The 19,354-nt window shown below is 47.8% G+C and overlaps 1 protein-coding gene across 1 annotated transcript in view; it reads right to left on the bottom strand.

Moving 5' to 3' along the window:
- The window catches only part of GABBR1 (gamma-aminobutyric acid type B receptor subunit 1), a 186,518-nt gene that overhangs the window by 82,060 nt on the left and 85,104 nt on the right, over positions 1–19,354 (bottom strand). Inside the window, exon 3 of the mRNA XM_080991621.1 lies at positions 18,072–18,156. Coding sequence (XP_080847747.1) covers positions 18,072–18,156 — 85 coding nt within the window. The remainder of the gene's footprint in view (positions 1–18,071; positions 18,157–19,354) is intronic.

Below are 19,354 nucleotides of genomic sequence, written 5' to 3'. Positions count from 1 at the left end.
CAGCTCCACTTTCAACCTGCGTATCAACAAACCACAATCTCTCCCCGCCCCCTTCTTCGGCTCATCTTTAATAGAAAAATAAAGGAACCATATGGACTGAACTGGATGATCAGCATCCAGCCAGTTCTGGGCACTTGCAAGCTCTGCTGATCACCTTAAGAAAGCAGCAGATGAAGAGAGAGGCTGATTTGACGTAGCAGTGGATGGACCTGCTCGCAGGAGCAGATCGCTGCAAATGTGTTACTCTGCTGCAGAGAGAGCTGCATTGGGTGGTCTTTTCCTCCTGGGCCAGGTTCAAGGTAAGGTAAAGGGACCCCTGACCATTAGGTTCAGTCGCAGATGACTCTGGGGTTGTGGCGCTCATCTCGCTTTATTGGCCGAGGGAGCCGGCATACAGCTTCTGGGTCACGTGGCCAGCATGACTAAGCCGCTTCTGGCGAACCAGAGCAGCGCACAGAAATGCCATTTACCTTCCCACTGCAACAGTACCTATTTATCTACTTGCACTGGCGTGCTTTTGAACTGCTAGGTTGGCAGGAGCAGAGACCGAGCAACAGGAGCTCACTCCGTCGCGGGGATTCGAACCGCCGACCTTCTGATGGGCAAGCCCTAGGCTCTGTGGTTTAACCCACAATAATGCACAGAGCGCTAAACAACTTGGGCTCGCAGTACCTTGAGAACCACTCGATCCCTTGTGCTCCATTCTCCATCCCTGAGATCCACTGAGGGGACACTTCTGGTGGTTCCCCATGCCCCTGAGATGCAACACAACAGCCTTTGCGAGGGGCCACACCTTTGGGGCAGCAGGCCCTGCATTCCCTTCAATATTCCTCAGATGGAAATAGGGACATTTCTCACGACGACAACGCAACCCCAACTGACCCTCCTTGACTCCACCATGTTTTGTTTCCTCGCCCTCACAGAGCATTTTCTATGAGAAGAAGGGCAACTGTGACCACCACTTCACCAACGGGACACAGCACACAACCCCTCCACTGTCCTGAGAAAACCGTAGAAATCCTGATTGGATTTTATTCTCTGGTAGATTTACAAAAAGGGAAACACACACTAATAAATGAATTTTAGGAAGGGGGCAAAGTGTTTTTTTTAAATCAAGACTCCTCGGCCTCAGTCCTGTATACCTGAAGGAGCATCTCCACCCCCATCGTTCAGCCCGGACACTGAGGTCCAGCGCCAAGGGTCTTCTGGTGGTTCCCTCACTGCGAGAAGTGAGGTTACAGGGAACCAGTTACAGGGCCTTCTTGGTAGTGGCGCCTGCCCTGTGGAACGCCCTCCCTTCAGATGTGAATGAAATAAGCAGCTATCTTATCTTTAAAAGACATCTGAAGGCAGCCCTGTTTAGGGAAATTTTTAATATTTAATGCTGTATTGTTTTTAACATTCGATTGGGAGCTGCCCAGAGTGGCTGGGGAATTTCAGCCAGATGGGCGGGGTATAAATAACAAATTATTATTATTATTATTATTGCACTCCCCCCTGCTCCTCCTTTCTTCCTGCCCAGGGCAGCCGTGTCCTCTGCCGGCACCTCAGAGCCAGTGCGTCACATGGGGCAGGGCCTTAATGGTAGCGACCTCTCCTCCTCGCCCGTTCTCCAGCAGCCACTACAGGCTGCCCAAGAGAGAAGGCTGGCAGTGGTGGCCATGGAGAGGCAATGGGGTGTCTCCTTGCAACTGCTGCCTTGGACGAGTGGTGGCTCCTGCTCTTCTTTGAGCTCAGCAGCAGCAGCATCGCTAGGGGCAAGAGGGACATTCCAAGATCAGATCAAAAACCGGAATGGCTTTCATAGTTCTGGGACTGTCCCCAGAAAATTGGGACTCCCTGCCAGCAGAGATTTGGCAGGAATGGTCCCTCCGTCCATCCTGACGTCTTTTTAAAAAAATATATATCTTTATTAACTTAAAATAAATACATTTATGAAAAAACAGACATGCATACAAGTAAACAAACAAACAAATAACAGAAAAATCAAACAAACTGACACACTATAAGATACAAGAAGATTAATATAATTATCATCATATATACTCCTGATACTGAACACAATTATAAAACTTATAGAGAAGAAATTTAAAACTGGTTTCCAGTTAATCTCACTGTACTTTATCTATCCTTTACTTTATACCGCACAGTTACATATTTCTTATATAATTTCTTTTCACCTCCCTACGAACTTATATTTATACAATACAGGGATCAGTCTAATTCTGCCAAGAGGTTTCCTTTTATTCCATAGTTTTCTAAATATTCTTTAAAGATTCCCCAATCCTTCCTGACGTCTTTTGAAAGCTATATTGGCTTGGCAATACTGATCTTCTCTTTTTAAAAACTGTCAGAAAGATCTTCCTGATGTTTAGTCGGAATCTCATTCCTTGTAACTTGAATCCATTGGTTCGAGTCAAACCCCATTGTCTGGCCAGCCCAGGACCTCCATCCCTGCTGCCCAGGCTTGTGTCCAGGCAGGTCACTTCGGCGCTGCTCATGCAGCCGTTTGACTTCACCCCTGGAGGAACACTCCATTGTCTCTCGAGACAGACAGATGCCAACAATGTAACAAAGAAACCGGACTTGGACCAGTGACGGCCCTTCAAACCAAGGACAGTCTTCTCTAAATTAGGACACATAGCCATAGGAACGTAAGAGGGGTGTGCTGGATCAGGCCAGTGGCCATCTAGTCTAGGATCCTGTTCCCGCAGTGACTCATGGGAAGCCTGCAAGCAGAACCTGAGCACATTCCCAGTCACGGGCATTCAGAGGCATATATTGCCGCAGGTAGTGGAGGCCATGCCACTCGGATAACATTATGTTGTCCAGGCAACATACAGCCATTAGTTTTCAAAGAGAATTTAAAGCATGGTATAACAACACCGCAAGAAAATTCAATATAGAAATCCCACATCAACCTAGGGAGATAGGCAGCAACGACCATAATCCAACAGCCTCATCGATTGAACATGCTGAACAACTTCATTAAGGGTGTTTTTTTTTTTAAAGAAAAAAACCTCAAGAAACTTCTGTTAAGACCAAGGGCGCTAATATTCAACCCAGTCTTTCCAAGCTGCTAAAATTATCTTCAAAAGGTGTTCTTAAAATGTCAGAAGGCATTAAAAAGCTCGGGAGAACAAGGAAGTATTTGCCTTGCGTTGATAACAACGTCGGTGCCAGGCTCTAGGGAAACTGTTCCACAAGTGGGGCAAGTAGCACTGCTAAAAAGTCCCCCTTCATCATAGCCACGGTCTGTGCTTCAGACTGAGGGAGCACCTGGGGAAAGGTCTCTGTGGATTTTAGGACAGGGGTGTAGCCATGGCTTAGTGGTACAGCAACACCGGATTCAATCTCCAGCATCTCCTGGGAGGAACTCCCAGCCTGAATCCCCGCAGAGCCCCTGCCAGTCAGTGCAAGCAATTCTGAGCTAAATTAGCTGGACCAGTGGTCTGACTCATCAGCAGAAGGCAGCATCCTAGGTTCCTATGGGAGCAGGCAGTTCTATGCGAACTAGGGCTGTTGTCAGGAGCTGAAGTCAGGGTGAAACAATACAGTAAATCACCCAAAGTCAGGAAAGCGAGCTCTTTGTTCAAATAAACAGAACAGCTCAGTTCTAGCAGTCTCAGCCACCCTTCCCAGTAGGTCTTGCCCCAATGAGGCACTTGCGCTCTCTAAGACTCCTCCCCTGGTTCCTTTCCCAGCAGCCTAAGGCTCCTTCGCTTGGTCTCTCTTTGCTCCACCCTCTTCATTTCTCTGTGTGTTCTGGGAGACCAGGGGAGAAGGGAGATGGTCACAGCAGGAGGGGGAGACTCCCTGGATTCTTCAGCAACCTCTTGACCTGTGCTGGTCCCGGGGGCTAACTGAGAGGTGAGGTCCGAGTCCAGTCCAAGGTCAATGGTGCAAAATGAAGGCAGTCCGTAGAAGTCGAAGCTGGGTGCAGGGCAGGGCGTCAGGTGAGGTCAGGAGCTCCGGCAGGGAAGAAGGTCAGGGGTCAGGCTGGAACTGACAACCAATGATGTTGTTCCCGCAACTTGGGACTGGTGCTGGCTGGCTTTTATCTCCCCCGAGGCATAGGGAGGCCCCGATCCTCAGGTGACTCGCCTCTCCTGGCCTGGAGGCGAGCACTCCTCCTGCGGGAACTTAGTTCCCTCCGCCTCTCTGCCCTGAGCCTCTGCAGCTCAGGAGAGGCTGGAGGGTTACTGGACCCAGAGGCAACCTCAGCTTCCTCTGACGGGGCTGAGAGTGGAGCACCTGCAGGCAATGGGTCCTCCATCACCTCAGGAGCCAGAGCAGACTCAGCTGGTGCCTGCACCTGAGGATCCAGCACAGGTGAGGACCCTTCAGGCTCATCCCCCAGCCCCGGCTCAGCTGGTTCTGGAGGAGGGGAATCCTGTGCAGGCTGGGATTCCCAGGCCACCACATGACCCTTCTCCTCTCCAGCCTCTGCTTCTGCCTCTGCTTCTGGACTGCTCTCTGCCCCAGCTTCTTCCTGCTCACTAAACCCTGTTGCCCCTTCAGCTTCTGACGCCTCCTCCTCCTATTCTGCTCCCTCTTCACCTCCTGGTCACCCATCGTAGTCCCACCACCAGTCCCCTGGCTCTGAGCCTTCTCCCCCCAGGGGTTTCACAGCTGGTACCTCCCACCACATCTTTTCTGCATCCAGCCAGTCCATGACAGCGGTGCATGCCCACCCACCCCCCAATCTAATTCAGAGCCTTACTCAGCACTTCGGAGCAGCCGCAAACCAAATCTAGAGCCTTGCATAATCTTTTAACTGGGGCTCAAAAACCTAATGAAATATACATTTGGGAGGGAAGAGGAGACACACACAGGCAGCCTGCAAGCTGCTGCTCCTCTCTGCTGGGCCGCCTCCCCTCCTTTGACAGCTCCAGATCACTCCTCAATCAACTCTGGCCAAATCTTGGGTTGCAGACAAATCCTGGGTCAACCTCAGCTGGCCCGATTCAGCTCAGGATCTGGCATTCAGCTGGAATAGGTGCACAGCCCTAATACAGTGGTACCTCAGGTTACAGATGCTTCAGGTTACGGACTCTACCAACCCAGAAATAGTGCTTCAGGTTAAGAACATTGCTTCAGGATAAGAACAGAAATCGGGCTCTGTTGGTGCGGCGGCAGCAGGAGGCCCCATTAGCTAAAGTGGTACCTCAGGTTAAGAACAGTTTCAGGTTAAGAACGAACCTCCGGAACGAATTAAGTACTTAACCCGAGGTACCACTGCATGTACGTTTCTGCTGCCTCTACTTCAATTGTACAAAACAAATGAAATACCGTGAAAATCCCTGAAACAAGAATTAATCGGCTAGAAATATTATCTTATGGAAATAAACTAAATAATAAAAAAATCAAAAAGCTTAAGGAAAAAAATTAGAAAAACCTAAGATAGAACAAAGCCTTAAAGGGATGCTGGCTACAAACCTCGTTTCACTGAACTATTCAGTTTCCTCAGAAGGAAATAGAAAAATCATAAACTTTAAATGACCAAAATTCAAATAAAGGATAGAACCCCGAAAAATTCTGAAGTATTCTAGTCCTAGCTCAACCTAGGTAAAGCAAAGTGCAGTAATAAAGGATTGAGGACTCAAAAGTACAGTTTCTAATACTGAATTTACAAAAAAGGTTTGAAAACCTAAATGGCAAGTTTTAAACAAAGCCCAACTTGAAGAAAGCAAAGCACAGTAATAAAGGGTTGAGGACTCAGCTGTGAAAATTCTAGTGCTGCTTTTACAAAAAGGTTTAAAAACCTAAATGGCACAAATTCAAAGAAAGGAATACAAGATAAGCTGTTCTAGATTTTCAGCCAACTCAAGAACAGGGCTGAGACGCTCCCATGGTCTGGATGGTAAAGGTAAAGGTAAAGGGACCCCTGACCATTAAGTCCAGTCGTGACCGACTCTGGGGTTGCGGCACTCATCTCGCTTTATTGGCTGAGGGAGCCGGCGTACAGTTTCCGGGTCATGTGGCCAGCATGACTAAGCCACTTCTGGCGAAGCAGAACAACGCACGGAAAAGCCGTTTACCTTCCCGCCGGAGCGGTATCTATTTATCTACTTGCACTTTGACATGCTTTCAAACTGCTAGGTGGGCAGGAGCAGGGACCGAGCAATGGGAGCTCACCCCGTCGCGGGGATTCGAACCGCCGACCTTCTGATTGGCAAGTCCTAGGCTCAGTAGTTTAACCCACAGCGCTACCCACGTCCCTTGGTCTGGATGTTACTGCTGATGTTAAAGATGTTAAAGGGATTTTCACAGTATTTCATTTGTTTTGTGCAATTTCTCAGTTCCCTGACTGTCTTTCTTCTATTGGCCTTTACTTCAATGCCTGCCCTTCTCCTGCTTTCTTAAGGTTCTTAGACATGGCTCCCCTTTGAAGGCAAAATTTTGCCAGCCCTTACTCTGCTTTGATTCCCGTAAGGCTGCCAGCTCTTGTGCAGGCTCCTGTAGCGATTCCTTTGATCCGCAGCAGTTTAAGTTTTAACTCTGATAAAAGCGCAAGAGCAGGCCGGACCATTTGTTTCTTTAATTCTGGCCATCTGCTGATTCTACAGCAACCTGACAGTCAGGAATCCAACAGGTGACCTGATATGGGAACAGCTTCACCTGTTGAATTTCCGCTTTCTGCGTGAGTGATGAAACATCACAGGAGCTCTGCCAGATAACAAAGCAGAGCCGCGCACAGAGGTAATCGCCTCCCTTTGCTATCAGCTCTTCCTGCCTTTGCCTCTGAAAAAGGCCAGCGTTTCAGACAGAGTTCTGGCCTTTATATGGGTCAGCTCAGCGATCAGTATTCTAAATAGGCCTCCAACTGGGATCTGAGGATAGAGCAAGAGAGCGGCCACTGAATTCTAAGTCGCAGGGAAAATGAAAAGAGCCAGAGCTGGGCTGTACCCTCACATTTCAAAGCTCTCCGATGACACATCCAAGGGCAGGGGTCTCCAGGGAAACAGAGTCCTTGCATTTGCTCCTGCTTAAAGTCAAGGTGAATGGTTTGGATTCTGATTTTCATTTGTAATACCAGTGACATACCTGTCATTCGGAAGGACAGGCATCCCCACCATGGACCCCTTTTTGCTGGGGACTCTTTCCAGGAGAACCACAAACCTGCCTTTCCCACCCACCAGGGAAGATTCTGGAGCAGATCATTAAGCAAACAGTCTGTGAGCACCTAGAAAGGAATGCTGTGATCACCAATAGTCAGCATGGATTTCTGAAAAATAAGTCATGTCAGACTAACCTGATCTCGTTTTTTGACAGAATTACAAGCCTGGTAGATGAAGGGAACGCAGTGGATGTAGCCTACCTTGATTTCAGCAAGGCATTTGACAAGGTGCCTCATAATATTCTTGTAAAGAAGCTGGTAAAATGTGGTCTTGACTATGCTACCACTCAGTGGATTTGTAACTGGCTGACTGACCGAACCCAAAGGGTGCTCATCAATGCTTCCTCTTCATCCTGGAGAAGAGTGACTAGTGGGGTGCCACAGGGTTCTGTCTTGGGCCCGGTCTTATTCAACATCTTTATCAACGACTTGGATGATGGACTCAAGGGCATCCTGATCAAATTTGCAGATGACACCAAATTGGGAGGGGTGGCTAACACCCCAGAGGACAGGATCACACTTCAAAACGACCTTGACAGATTAGAGAACTGGGCCAAAACAAACAAGATGAATTTTAACAGGGAGAAATGTAAAGTATTGCACTTGGGCAAAAAAAAATGAGAGGCACAAATACAAGATGGGGGACACCTGGCTTGAGAGCAGTACATGCGAAAAGGATCTAGGAGTCTTGGTTGACCACAAACTTGACATGAGCCAACAGTGTGACGCGGCAGCTAAAAAAGCCAATGCAATTCTGGGCTGCATCAATAGGAGTATAGCATCTAGATCAAGGGAAGTAATAGTGCCACTGTATTCTGCTCTGGTCAGACCTCACCTGGAGTACTGTGTCCAGTTCTGGGCACCACAGTTCAAGAAGGACACTGACAAACTGGAACGTGTCCAGAGGAGGGCAACCAAAATGGTCAAAGGCCTGGAAACGATGCCTTATGAGGAACGGCTAAGAGAGCTGGGCATGTTTAGCCTGGAGAAGAGGAGGTTAAGGGGTGATATGATAGCCATGTTCAAATATATAAAAGGATGTCACCTAGAGGAGAGAGAAAGGTTGTTTTCTGCTGCTCCAGAGAAGCGGACACGGAGCAATGGATCCAAACTACAAGAAAGAAGATTCCACCTAAACATTAGGAAGAACTTCCTGACAGTAAGAGCTGTTCGACAGTGGAATTTGCTGCCAAGGAGTGTGGTGGAGTCTCCTTCTTTGGAGGTCTTTAAGCAGAGGCTTGACAACCATATGTCAGGAGTGCTCTGATGGTGTTTCCTGCTTGGCAGGGGGTTGGACTCGATGGCCCTTGTGGTCTCTTCCAACTCTATGATTCTATGATTCTATGATTCTATGAAATCAAGAGCAAGGAACCATAGGAGCTGAGGGGTCTTCGTCCCCTATTGCAGCTATTGTTCTACCAACTTTTCTGTATGCTTGTGAAACATGGACCACTTATAAACGGCATCTCCAACTCCTCGAAATGTTCCATCAACGGTGTCTCCTAATTTTTTTACACATTTCTTGGGAAGACAGGAAAACTAATACCAGTGTACTGGAATAAGCAAAGATCACCACTGTCGAAGCAATGATTCTTCAGCATCAACTTTGTTGGACTGGTCATGTTGTTCGGATGCCTGATTATCGTCTTCCAAAGCAACTACAGTGGTACCTCTGGTTACGTACTTAATTCGTTCTGGAGGTCCTTTCTTAACCTGAAACTGTTCTTAACCTGAAGCACCACTTTAGCTAATGGGGCCTCCTGCTGCTGCCACACTGCCACCGCACAATTTCTGTTCTCATTCTGAGGTAAAGTTCTTAACCCGAGGTACTATTTCTGGGTTAGCAGAGTCTGTAACCTGAAGCGTATGTAACCCGAGGTACCACTGTACTCTATTCTCAACTCACTTATGCACTCACTGTTAAGACCCTGCTCATGGAAGACAATCTTACAAGTGATCGGAGAAGAAGGAGAAGAAGAAGACTGCAAAACTGTATACAAAACTAGTTGGATACTCCTTAGCTTCCTTTCCTCGCAAAACCCTTCCCGCCTTGCCCCATACAACAATTTCTAGGTCTCTTAAGTTCCTTCTCAACCATCAAACAGAATTCCATGTCCACTGAGCATGCTCAGTCCTCATTAGCCTTTTGGACGGTTTCCCTGTCCTTCTATTCAGCTCTTTTTTCTGCGTGTGCCTGTGTGTACACAGACAGAAGTGTATCCATCCCCAGCTGCATCACAGTGTTTCATATCTCCATTAATGTCTATGGGCAGCTCTCTTGCTTTGTCCCTGAGGATGTTTAGAAAAGAGCTGCTCAGCAGGAAGCAGGAAATGACCTATCCAAAAACGGTAATGAGACGACCCTTTCTAACCTTTCAATACCTGCATTTCTTTCTCTCCAATGTTCCAGCAACTCTTATTCCCCCCACCTCCACACCATCCAGTTGCCAGGTTTATTTCCTCTCAATCTTTCAATATTCCACAGCACCAAGTTATTATGGGGCTGTGTTTTCGGAGGGAGCTCCCCCGCTTTAGGTTTTCTTGCTAAACCTTTTTAAAATATGGCCATGTACCTCGGGGTTACCCCAAGTCACCTCCTGCCGTTCTCTTGTTTGTGGGTGGTGCGGCTTTGGCTGCAAACTCATAGGCATCTGGAAGAACTGAATTGGTATTAGTCTCTGGAGACTGACTACCGTATTTTTTGCACCATAACACTCACTTTTTTCCTCCTAGAAAGTAAGGGGAAATGTCTGTGCGTGTTAGGGAGGAAATGCCTATGGGTGGCATGCCTACGGATTTTCCTCCTCTAAAAACTACGTGCGTGTTATGGTCGGGTGCGTGTTATAGAGCAAAAAATACGGTATTTTGCTGCGTAAATGCGCCATAAGCTGAAAGCATATGGCTTCCTCCAGAGAGTCCTGGGAGCTATAGATTGTTAAGGGTGTTGGGAACTGTAGCTTTCTGAGCTGTAGACAACGGTTCCCGGGACAGTCATGTGCTTTAAATGCAGCCTAACTGTTCATAATAATAATAATAATAATAATAATAATAATAATAATAATTTATTATTTGTACCCCGCCCATCTGTCTGGGTTTCCCCAGCCACTTTGGGCGGCTTCCAACAAAGATTAAAAATACATTAAAATGTCACACATTAAAAACTTCCCTGAACAGGGCTGCCTTCAGATGTCTTCTAAATGTCAGGTAGTTGTTTATCTCTTTGACATCTGATGGGAGGGCGTTCCACAGGGCGGGCGCCACTACCGAGAAGGCCCTCCTCCTGGTTCCCTGTAGCTTTGCTTCTCGCAATGAGGGAACTGCCAGAAGGCCCTCGGCGCTGGACCTCAGCGTCCGGGCAGAACGATGGGGGTGGAGATGCTCCTTCAGGTATACTGGGCCGAGGCCGTTTAGGGCTTTAAAGGTCAAGACCAGCACTTTGAATTGTGCTCGGAAACGTACTGGGAGCCAATGTAGGTCTTTCAAGACTGGTGTTATGTGGTCTCGGCGGCCGCCCCCAGTCACCAGTCTAGCTGCCGCATTCTGGATTAGTTGTAGTTTCCGAGTCACCTTCAAAGGTAGCCCCACGTAGAGCGCATTGCAGTACTCCAAGCGGGAGATAACTAGAGCATGCACCACTCTGGCGAGACAGTCCGCGGGCAGGTAGGGTCTCAGCCTGCGTACCAGGTGGAGTTGGTAGACAGCTGCCCTGGATACAGAATTGACCTGCGCCTCCATGGACAGCTGTGAGTCCAAATTGACTCCCAGGCTGCGCACCTGGTCCTTCAGGGGCACAGTTACCCTATTCAGGACCAGGGAGTCCTCCACACTAGCCCACCCCCTGTCCCCCAAAAACAGTACTTCTGTCTTGTCAGGATTCAACTTCAATCCATTAGACACCATCAATCCTCCAAACCAGCCCACCCCCTGTCCCCCAAAAACAGTACTTCTGTCTTGTCAGGATTCAACTTCAATCCATTAGACACCATCCATCCTCCAACCGCCTCCAGGCACTCACACAGGACCTTCACTGCCTTCACTGGTTCTGATTTGAAAGAGAGGTAGAGCTGGGTATCATCTGCATATTGATGGACACCCAGTCCAAACCCCCTGATGAACTCTCCCAGCGGCTTCATATAGATGTTGAAAAGCATGGGGGAGAGGACGGAACCCTGAGGCACCCCACAAGTGAGGGCCCAGGGGTCTGAACACTCATCCCCCACCACCACTTTCTGAACACGGCCCAGGAGGAAGACAGGGTGCATGTCCATGCCATAGCAATATATGGATTTGCACCAACCTGTTCCTCCATTATTCATTGGAGGAGCGTTGTGAGTTACCCCCAATGTTACAGAAGCCAGACCGGCCTTAGCCAGAAGGCAGGCATTTAGCATTGCCAGGTCCATGCTGTGGAACAGTCTTCCGGCGGGGATTTGGCAGGCGTTTTCTTTGGACGTCTCTTGAAAGCTATTATTATTACAGTCATAGGTAAAGGTAAAGGGACCCCTGACCATTAGGTCCAGTCATGGCCGACTCTGGGGTTAAGGCGCTTATCTCGCTTTATTGGCCAAGGGAGCCGGCGTACAGCTTCCGGGTCATGTGGCCAGCATGACTAAGCCGCTTCTGGCGAACCAGAGCAGCGCACAGAAATGCCGTTTACCTTCCCGCCGGAGCGGTACCTACTTATCTATTTGCACTTTGACGTGCTTTCGAATTGCTAGGTTGGCAGGAGCAGGAACCGAGCAACGGGAGCTTACCCCGTCGCGGGGATTTGAACCACTGACCTTCTGATCGGCAAGTTCTAGGCTCTGTGGTTTAACCCACAGCGCTACCCGCCACCTCGGGATAAATACGCTTCAGGTTGAGTGCTTTTGGGTTGCGCTCTGCGGCGACCCGGAAGTAACGGAGCGCGTTACTTCCGGGTTTCGCCGCTCGCGCATGCGCAGATGGTCAAAATGACGTCATGTGCATGCACGGAAGTGGCGAAACGTGGCCCGCGCACGCGCAGACGTGCTGTCATGTCTTACGTTCTGTTCAGGATGCGAATGGGGCTCCGGAACGGATCCAGTTCGCATCCCGAGGTACCACTGTATTATTATTATTATTATTATTATTATTATTATGCCAGCAGACCTATGCAGCTGTTTAAAATGCCCCTTGAGCAGCGAGCCATTTTCATGATTGCTTTGTATTGCTTTTACGTGTTTTTATGCTGTCATAAGCTACCCTGATGTTTGGAGAGAGGACGGTGTACAAACACTTTTGTAAATGAAAATAATTAAATAAATAAATAATAGAAACATATGTAGGGGCTCTCCCCATCACAGCTGTGTCCGGGACCTTTCACCTTCAAATGTGGGATTTCCCCCTTCTCTCACAATGTCACACACATGCACCCCCCTCTGTATACGTAAAAACATAGGACCTCCCCACAGTGGTGCTGACACAACCCACCCCCCCACTAACACCATGCAACAGAAGGAAAGAAGAACAACACCTTGTGAAAAAGACTCCATCAACTGAAAGTGGAGATGACAAATACTTCCCCCTGTTTATTTGTTTTGTAGCACAAGAAAATCTTAAATAAAAAGCAACACTTGGATGGCGGAAGACATCATGCTCTGGTGCGGACAAACCCACAGCCCCAATGATATTGTTATAGAAGTAGGGAGGGACACCCCCCCAAAAAACCCTAGAAATTAATAAATGCTAGGATTTGGTGTTCTTTGTGATATGGAGGGAGAATATAAGCTGCAAGGGGATTCCTGGGCTGCCTTACACAAACCAGTCTGGCAGGCTGAGGGAAGGGGAGAGCTGTTAATATTACCATATAGTGCCAGCCACGGTTTGCAACAACTCAGTGTCCCAGGTGTGACCAGAGGCTGGAGATTTGGAAGGTTGCCAGGGTAACTGCTCTGGGGGAGAGGCTTCTGGGAAGAAGAAAGGGGTGTTCTTTCTTGGCGAGGTGGAAGGAAGGACTGCCTGCAATGCTCTGGGCCATGCTTTACGTTCTGGACCCCCTCCAAGCAGACCAAGGGTGTAAATAGGTGAACAAACCCTAGTTCTTAAAGCAAGACAGTCTCTGCCGTGTCTTCTATTCTCAAAAGGGACACAGACCCTGAGATTCCATGCGCTCTCGCCACAGCTTGGCAGAAAGAAGGACAGGCGCTGGGCATTTGTAACAATATTCTAAGCATTTTAAGTGGTCCTGTTTAATTAAAGTATGGCTTGCCAAGCTGTGACTTCATGCGCCTCAGACATTTTTTTTGGGGGGGGGGACATCCATTGATTACCAGTGCTAAAAATAAACTCCAATCTGATGAATTTCCCCAACTCTGAAATAACAGACTTTTAAGATAGAGAAATTCATATGCATATATGTGATCAGAACTCGTTCCCCCATCCGAAAAAGCTTAATTTAAGGCTGGGTATACAGCATTCATTTAAAGAATCTTGGGAACTGTAGTTTGTGACAGGAACTTGGAATGGTAGCTTTGGAAAAACTACAGTTCTTGGGATTCCTTGGGGGAAGCTATGTGCTACAAATGTACTGTATTTTTCTCTGTATAACACGCCCCTGTGTATAAGACGATCCCTATTTTGGGGGATTCCAAATTGAGGAAATGGGGGGAGATTGTCCAGAGTTGTTAAGCTATTTTGGGGGGGGGGGACGACAATCACTCATCCGCCTGACTGCAGCTGCCCATCACACGCATTGATGAAGCCACCAATCGTCTGCCCGCTCGCCACCAGCCGAAAATCGCCCGCCCAATTGCCGCAGCAGCCATTGCCAGCAGACCTTGCCACAGCCACCAATCACCCGCCCAAACGCCACTGACAATCTCCAGCTCGCGGCAGCCACCAATTGCCCTTCCCACCTCTGCACTATCTGTGTATAAGACGACCCCCAATTTTTAGCATTTTTTATAATAAAAAAGCCTTGTCTTATACACGGAAAAATACAGTATGCATGCAAGCAGCAGGAAGCACCAGCTCGGCTGCAGGAGTTGTTAGAAGGAGGGATACAAGATACCGTCCAACCGCCTTTGGGACTCCACTTCAGATTTGTGTATGGTCTCTACAGTCACAGCAGGCGCTGCAACCTTCCAACAGCTTGACCTCATCCCAAAAAGCGCCCTGCTCCATTATCTCCCAAAACAGATGGATGCCAGCAACATGCAGCAGTTACAGCTGGATATATGCTGGAATATCTAGCTAAAGTCAGCTTTTGGGGGTGGGGTGGGGAGTAGGGGTTCTACTCTATCTGAATGGGTGTTTCTCCAGTGTGGTGTAGTGGTTAAGAGCGATAGACTCGTAATCTGGTGAACCGGGTTCGCGTCTCTGCTCCTCCACATGGAGCTGCTGGGTGACCTTGGGCTAGTCACACTTCTCTGAAGTCTCTCAGCCCCACTCACCTCACAGAGTGTTTGTTGTGGGGAGAGGAAGGTAAAGGAGAATGTTAGCCGCTTTGAGACTCCTTCGGGTAGTGATAAAGCGGGATATCAAATCCAAACTCTTCTTCTTCTTCCTTCCCCAGTTTAATTTATATTTACAGTGGTACCTCAGGTTACAAACGCTTCGGGTTACAAACACTTCAGGTTACAAACTCTGCTAACCTGGAATCAGTACCTCAGTTTGAGAACTTTACCTCAGGTTGATAATGGAAATCATGTACTGGTGGCGCGGCGGCAGCAGGAGGCCCCATTAGCGAAAGCGCGTCTCAGGTTAAGAACGGTTTTGGGTTAAGAACGGACCTCTGGAACGAATTAAGTTCGTAACCCGAGGTACCACTGTACTTGGTCATGCTTTCAGCTAAACAAGGGAGAGAAAGCAGAGGAACTTGAAAAGCCCCGGAAAAGGATTGCAACAGCAAAAAGATGCCAGAGCAGGTGAAAAACAGATCCCTATCTTTGGCAACCAGTTAAGCCAGGAAGGGGGGGGGGGAATTGGCACATCTGATGGACGTGCTGTTGGAGACTTCCTCCCTCATAAAAGAGCCACTCGGCAGAGCCAACTTCCCAATAAAGAACATTTTAAAATAATTATTCAGCCACAAAATCCATACTGTTTTACTGTAAGGGCCACACTAGACATGATGCTAAATGCATCACTAGAAAGCACACCATGTTTTTTAGAAAAACCAATAGCAGAGGGAAAGGTTAAAACGCTAATGTCTACAGGATGAGGTGAAAATCTCTCTCTCTCTCTCTCTCTCTCTCTCTCTCTCTCTCACACACACACACACACACACACACACAAACCTTAAAAAAAAAGCCAGCCATAGCATGCTTTCTTATGAAACATTAAACATTCAACAGCTTTGGGCAAAACTAAACAACTTTTGTGTCTGGAGTTTCACTTTTTGAAATATGGCAACCCGAAATATTAAATAACTTTTAGCATGTTTGTTTGTAACTCCCCTTTTTAGTGTTTTATCCTTAACTCTGCTTTCTCTATGGATATTTTTTTCTTGAGGACAGCAGAACTGGCCCCCACCCTTGTGTCAGAAACTCCCATGTTTATTACAATTCTACCTCATCCTTCCCTAAAGGTGCTCAGAGTAGCTACCACATTTTACTAGGTAAGGGTAAAGGAACCTTGGACGGTTAAGTCCAGTCAAAGGCGACTATGGGGTTGTGGCACTCATCTTGCTTTCAGGCCAAGGGAGCTGGCATTTGTCCACAGACAGCTGTCTGGGTCATGTGGCCAGCAGGACTAAACCGCTTCCAGCGCAACAGGACACAGTGACAGAAACCAGAGCGCACGGAAACATCATTTACCTTCCCGCTGCAGCGGTACCTATTTATCTACCTGCACTGGTGTGCTTTCAAACTGCTAGGTTGGCAGTGGTGAAGTTCATGAGAGAGAGGGGGGGATTTGAACCCAGGACTCTCCCTGGTCCTATAATGCACATCCATTGTTCTTCTTGATACCGTCTCAGGAGTGGGTGGCAAGTAGGGTTGCCCGACGTCCTGAATTTCCAGGACATAGTAAGCAATGTCCGGACGGAAATCGCTTAAATGTCTGTGAAAATCTGGAAGTATGGCAGCCCATGCGGGTAGTGTAGATTTTGGCAAATTCCATTAAAAAGAGCTCAAAAACTTATTTGCGAAATCTCAACAACTTTGGCAAAAAAGGAGAAGCAACCCCTGCCGTAACAGCTGCAATGCTGGATGCATTTGCTTACAGCTCAGTCCTCAAAATATTATTTTATGCTGGCTAAAAGAATGTTCCGCATCAGGTTTTTACCACAAACAAAGATCCCTCTTTCCATCATAAAAGCATCACATGCTGAAACGAGGAAACAGCACAAAAACACCATCCAAAATATAATCAAGCGACAACCCCAGGCCAAATACGCCACAGCTCATGACAACTAACAGAGGCAACAAGTGGCAAGGGTGGCCCTGTGTCCTACTTTATGGATGGCAGTCCTCCATTTTACCTCAGGGGACTATCCTTTATTTACCGTAAATAGTTACCAAGCTGTTTCCTGTAGCCTGTTTCTGATTTCAGGTTGTGAACTGCCCTAAGATCTACAGAAAAGGGTATACACATCAAATAAATAAAAGTTAAATAATAGTTAAAGTAACTGTAAAGCGGGGCAAAGGATGACTGTGACAACGACTGGCATGAGGGCCTGAAACCTTCATGAACATTCCAGCTGCTCAGGGAACAAAGCAGTTAGGATGTTCGCAACTCAGATTCTCTGAGGGAAGGGAGAGTTGTCGCTTTGGCTGGCGTTAAACCACACAGCTTTGGACAGGGGCAGACTAAGGACCAGAAAGAGGTCCCAGAAAGGCAGTGAAACTGTGGGGCGGGGGATACAATGGATACACAGAAAGCAGACAATGGACCGAGAGGCAGGAATTTGAGGGAAGGAGGGCCGGTGGCCACACACAACATGGTCAGGCAGTTCTGGGGGTCCAAAACAACAACAAAGCTATGGTTACGTGAAACATACTCAGTTCATTCTCTAGTCAGTTCATGCATAAGCTCCATAAATGTATGTGTCTATTCCACCTGTCTGTTCACAGAGTCCAATAATCCACATGAAGGGTTGTCACAGTTCCACAGAATCCTTTCACAGACACTTATACATGTATGGACCTTCTGCATGAACTGACTAGAGAATGAACTGATCCACTGGGTCTTCTGCTTTTTTTGTTGAACTTTATGAGACTTCTGTTGAAATCTACAATTTGATACAATGAATAGTGTACCTTATTTATTCAAAAGTACAGCCGGTTACGTCTTGTGTGTTTATTGAGTTCTGGCGGTCCAGCATCTAAGCTGAGCCCTGCCACCTGCCACTGCCCCAACCATTCAGTTCAAATTTACAGAGGGGCAGCCACAGGCAGGCAGAAACCCACCATTTTGACATTCCCACAGTGCCTCAGAGCAATGCTGCGGGCATTGTGGGAACGTCAAAATAGCTGGCGCTCACATGAGCCCCTCTCAGAATGTGGTGGTTTGCAACCTGGTGCGGTGGTGGCAGCGATAAGTCTGCCGATTGAGGGAGTACCAGAAGCAAGGTGGGGAAGATCCACTTGCCCAGGGAGGTCCTCACACCAGGAGGAGTCCTTGGAGGAAAGGGTCGGTTGAAAACAAAGAAGGCTTGAGGAAAAGGGCAAAGCGAAGAGAGATCTGAGGTAAGTTCAGCACACGCGCTTGGGCCTAGCCGCTCGATATCCTTCGGCTGCAGGCTTCTCGGCAATATTTTAACTGCTGAATAAATAATAAGAAACGCTAACAATGTCAAAGAGACAGGAACACAACGAGAAACGGTTGTTTGAGCAGACGTTTAATGTGTGATGCAAACTGGGAGAAGTGTCTGGAAAGAACCAGCCTTCAGCTGTTCATTCATATGCACCCCACAGGGAATTCAGCGAGCCAGAATTGCAGCTCCTTGAGCAGATGTGGGGAAGCCGGGAATGGGAACAGAAGTTCTTACCTTCGGAAGTGTTCAGGTGAAGCGCCCCGTCGCCAGGTAGCGGTGTCGTCAGCGCCAGCAAGCTCAGCACCAGGAGAAGCGGCATCTGAGGACAGGAAGAGAGGAATGTGACCTTAGGAACGGTACACATTTGCATATATTGACCAATTTTGCATGGCTTTATTCTCTGTCTGGTCACCAAAGAAGACCCACACATCATATAGTCATACCTTGGTTGTCGAACGCCTTGGCACTCAGACATTTTGGCTCCTGAACGCCACAAACCCAGAAGTGAGTGTTCCGGTTTGCAACTGTTTTTTGGAAGCTGAATGTCTGGCGCTGCTTACGCGGTTTCTGATTGAACGCAGGAAAATCCTGCAGCCAATCGGAAGCCGTGCCTTGGTTTTCGAACTGTTCCAGGAATCGAATGGACTCCCGGAATGGATTAAGTTCGACAACCAAGGTACCACTGTATATATATATTTCCTGTACTGCTCCAGTGCTGGACATGTGGCCACTCAGAGCAGGTATGCTGGGCTGGGTGCTTCTAGGTGCAATCCTGCCTCACCCATTCACTGAATGTGGAAGGGCATTCATTGGAACATCCATTTGAAGTCAGAACATTCATCCATCTAGCCGGTGTCGTCAGCTCTCCCCAGTAACAGCTTTTTACAGGGATGTTTCCCAGCATGGTGACCATGTTGACCGATGGCAGTGGGGACTGAGCATGGGGACATAACACAGATGTGCTCATCTATTTCCACAACCTTAAGGGGCAAGGCCATAGCTCAGCGGTAGAGCAGCTGCTCTGCAGGCAGAAGGTTGCCGGTTCAATTCCTGGTAGGGCTGAGACAGACCCCTGTCTGAAACCCTGGACAATATTGAGCCCAGATTGGCCAAAGATCTGGTTCAGTATATCACAGCTTTCTATCCTATGCTCCTGTGCTCTAAGTGCAAATTCTCTGGAGGCCAAAGTGCTGCGTCCGATACCAAATTCTGCGTTTGTACAGTGAGATTGTAGCATAACAAAATACAAGCGACCCTGTTTGTAATCTCAGCAATATCCCACATTTTCCAAGTTGCCATCTTCCTGAAAGCTCTGACCTTCTGGTAGCTGAACGCATGGCTCAACAGCATACTCCATGCATATGATGTGTTTTCCTAACAAGAAGCAGTAAGAAGGTAACCCTTTTCTTTTAATTTAAACTTTAAATACTATTTTCCATTTCCTTTCATTTTAATTTCACATCTTGATTCCATAGCGCACAACAACAGGAGAGATCTGATTAAATCCATCGATTTAA

This window comes from Podarcis pityusensis (genome assembly GCF_964106645.2).
Source record: "Podarcis pityusensis genome assembly, chromosome: 2".
Taxonomy (NCBI): Eukaryota; Metazoa; Chordata; class Lepidosauria; order Squamata; family Lacertidae; genus Podarcis; species Podarcis pityusensis.
Note: the sequence above shows the minus strand (reverse complement) of the source record. Positions and strands in the feature narration are given on the sequence as shown.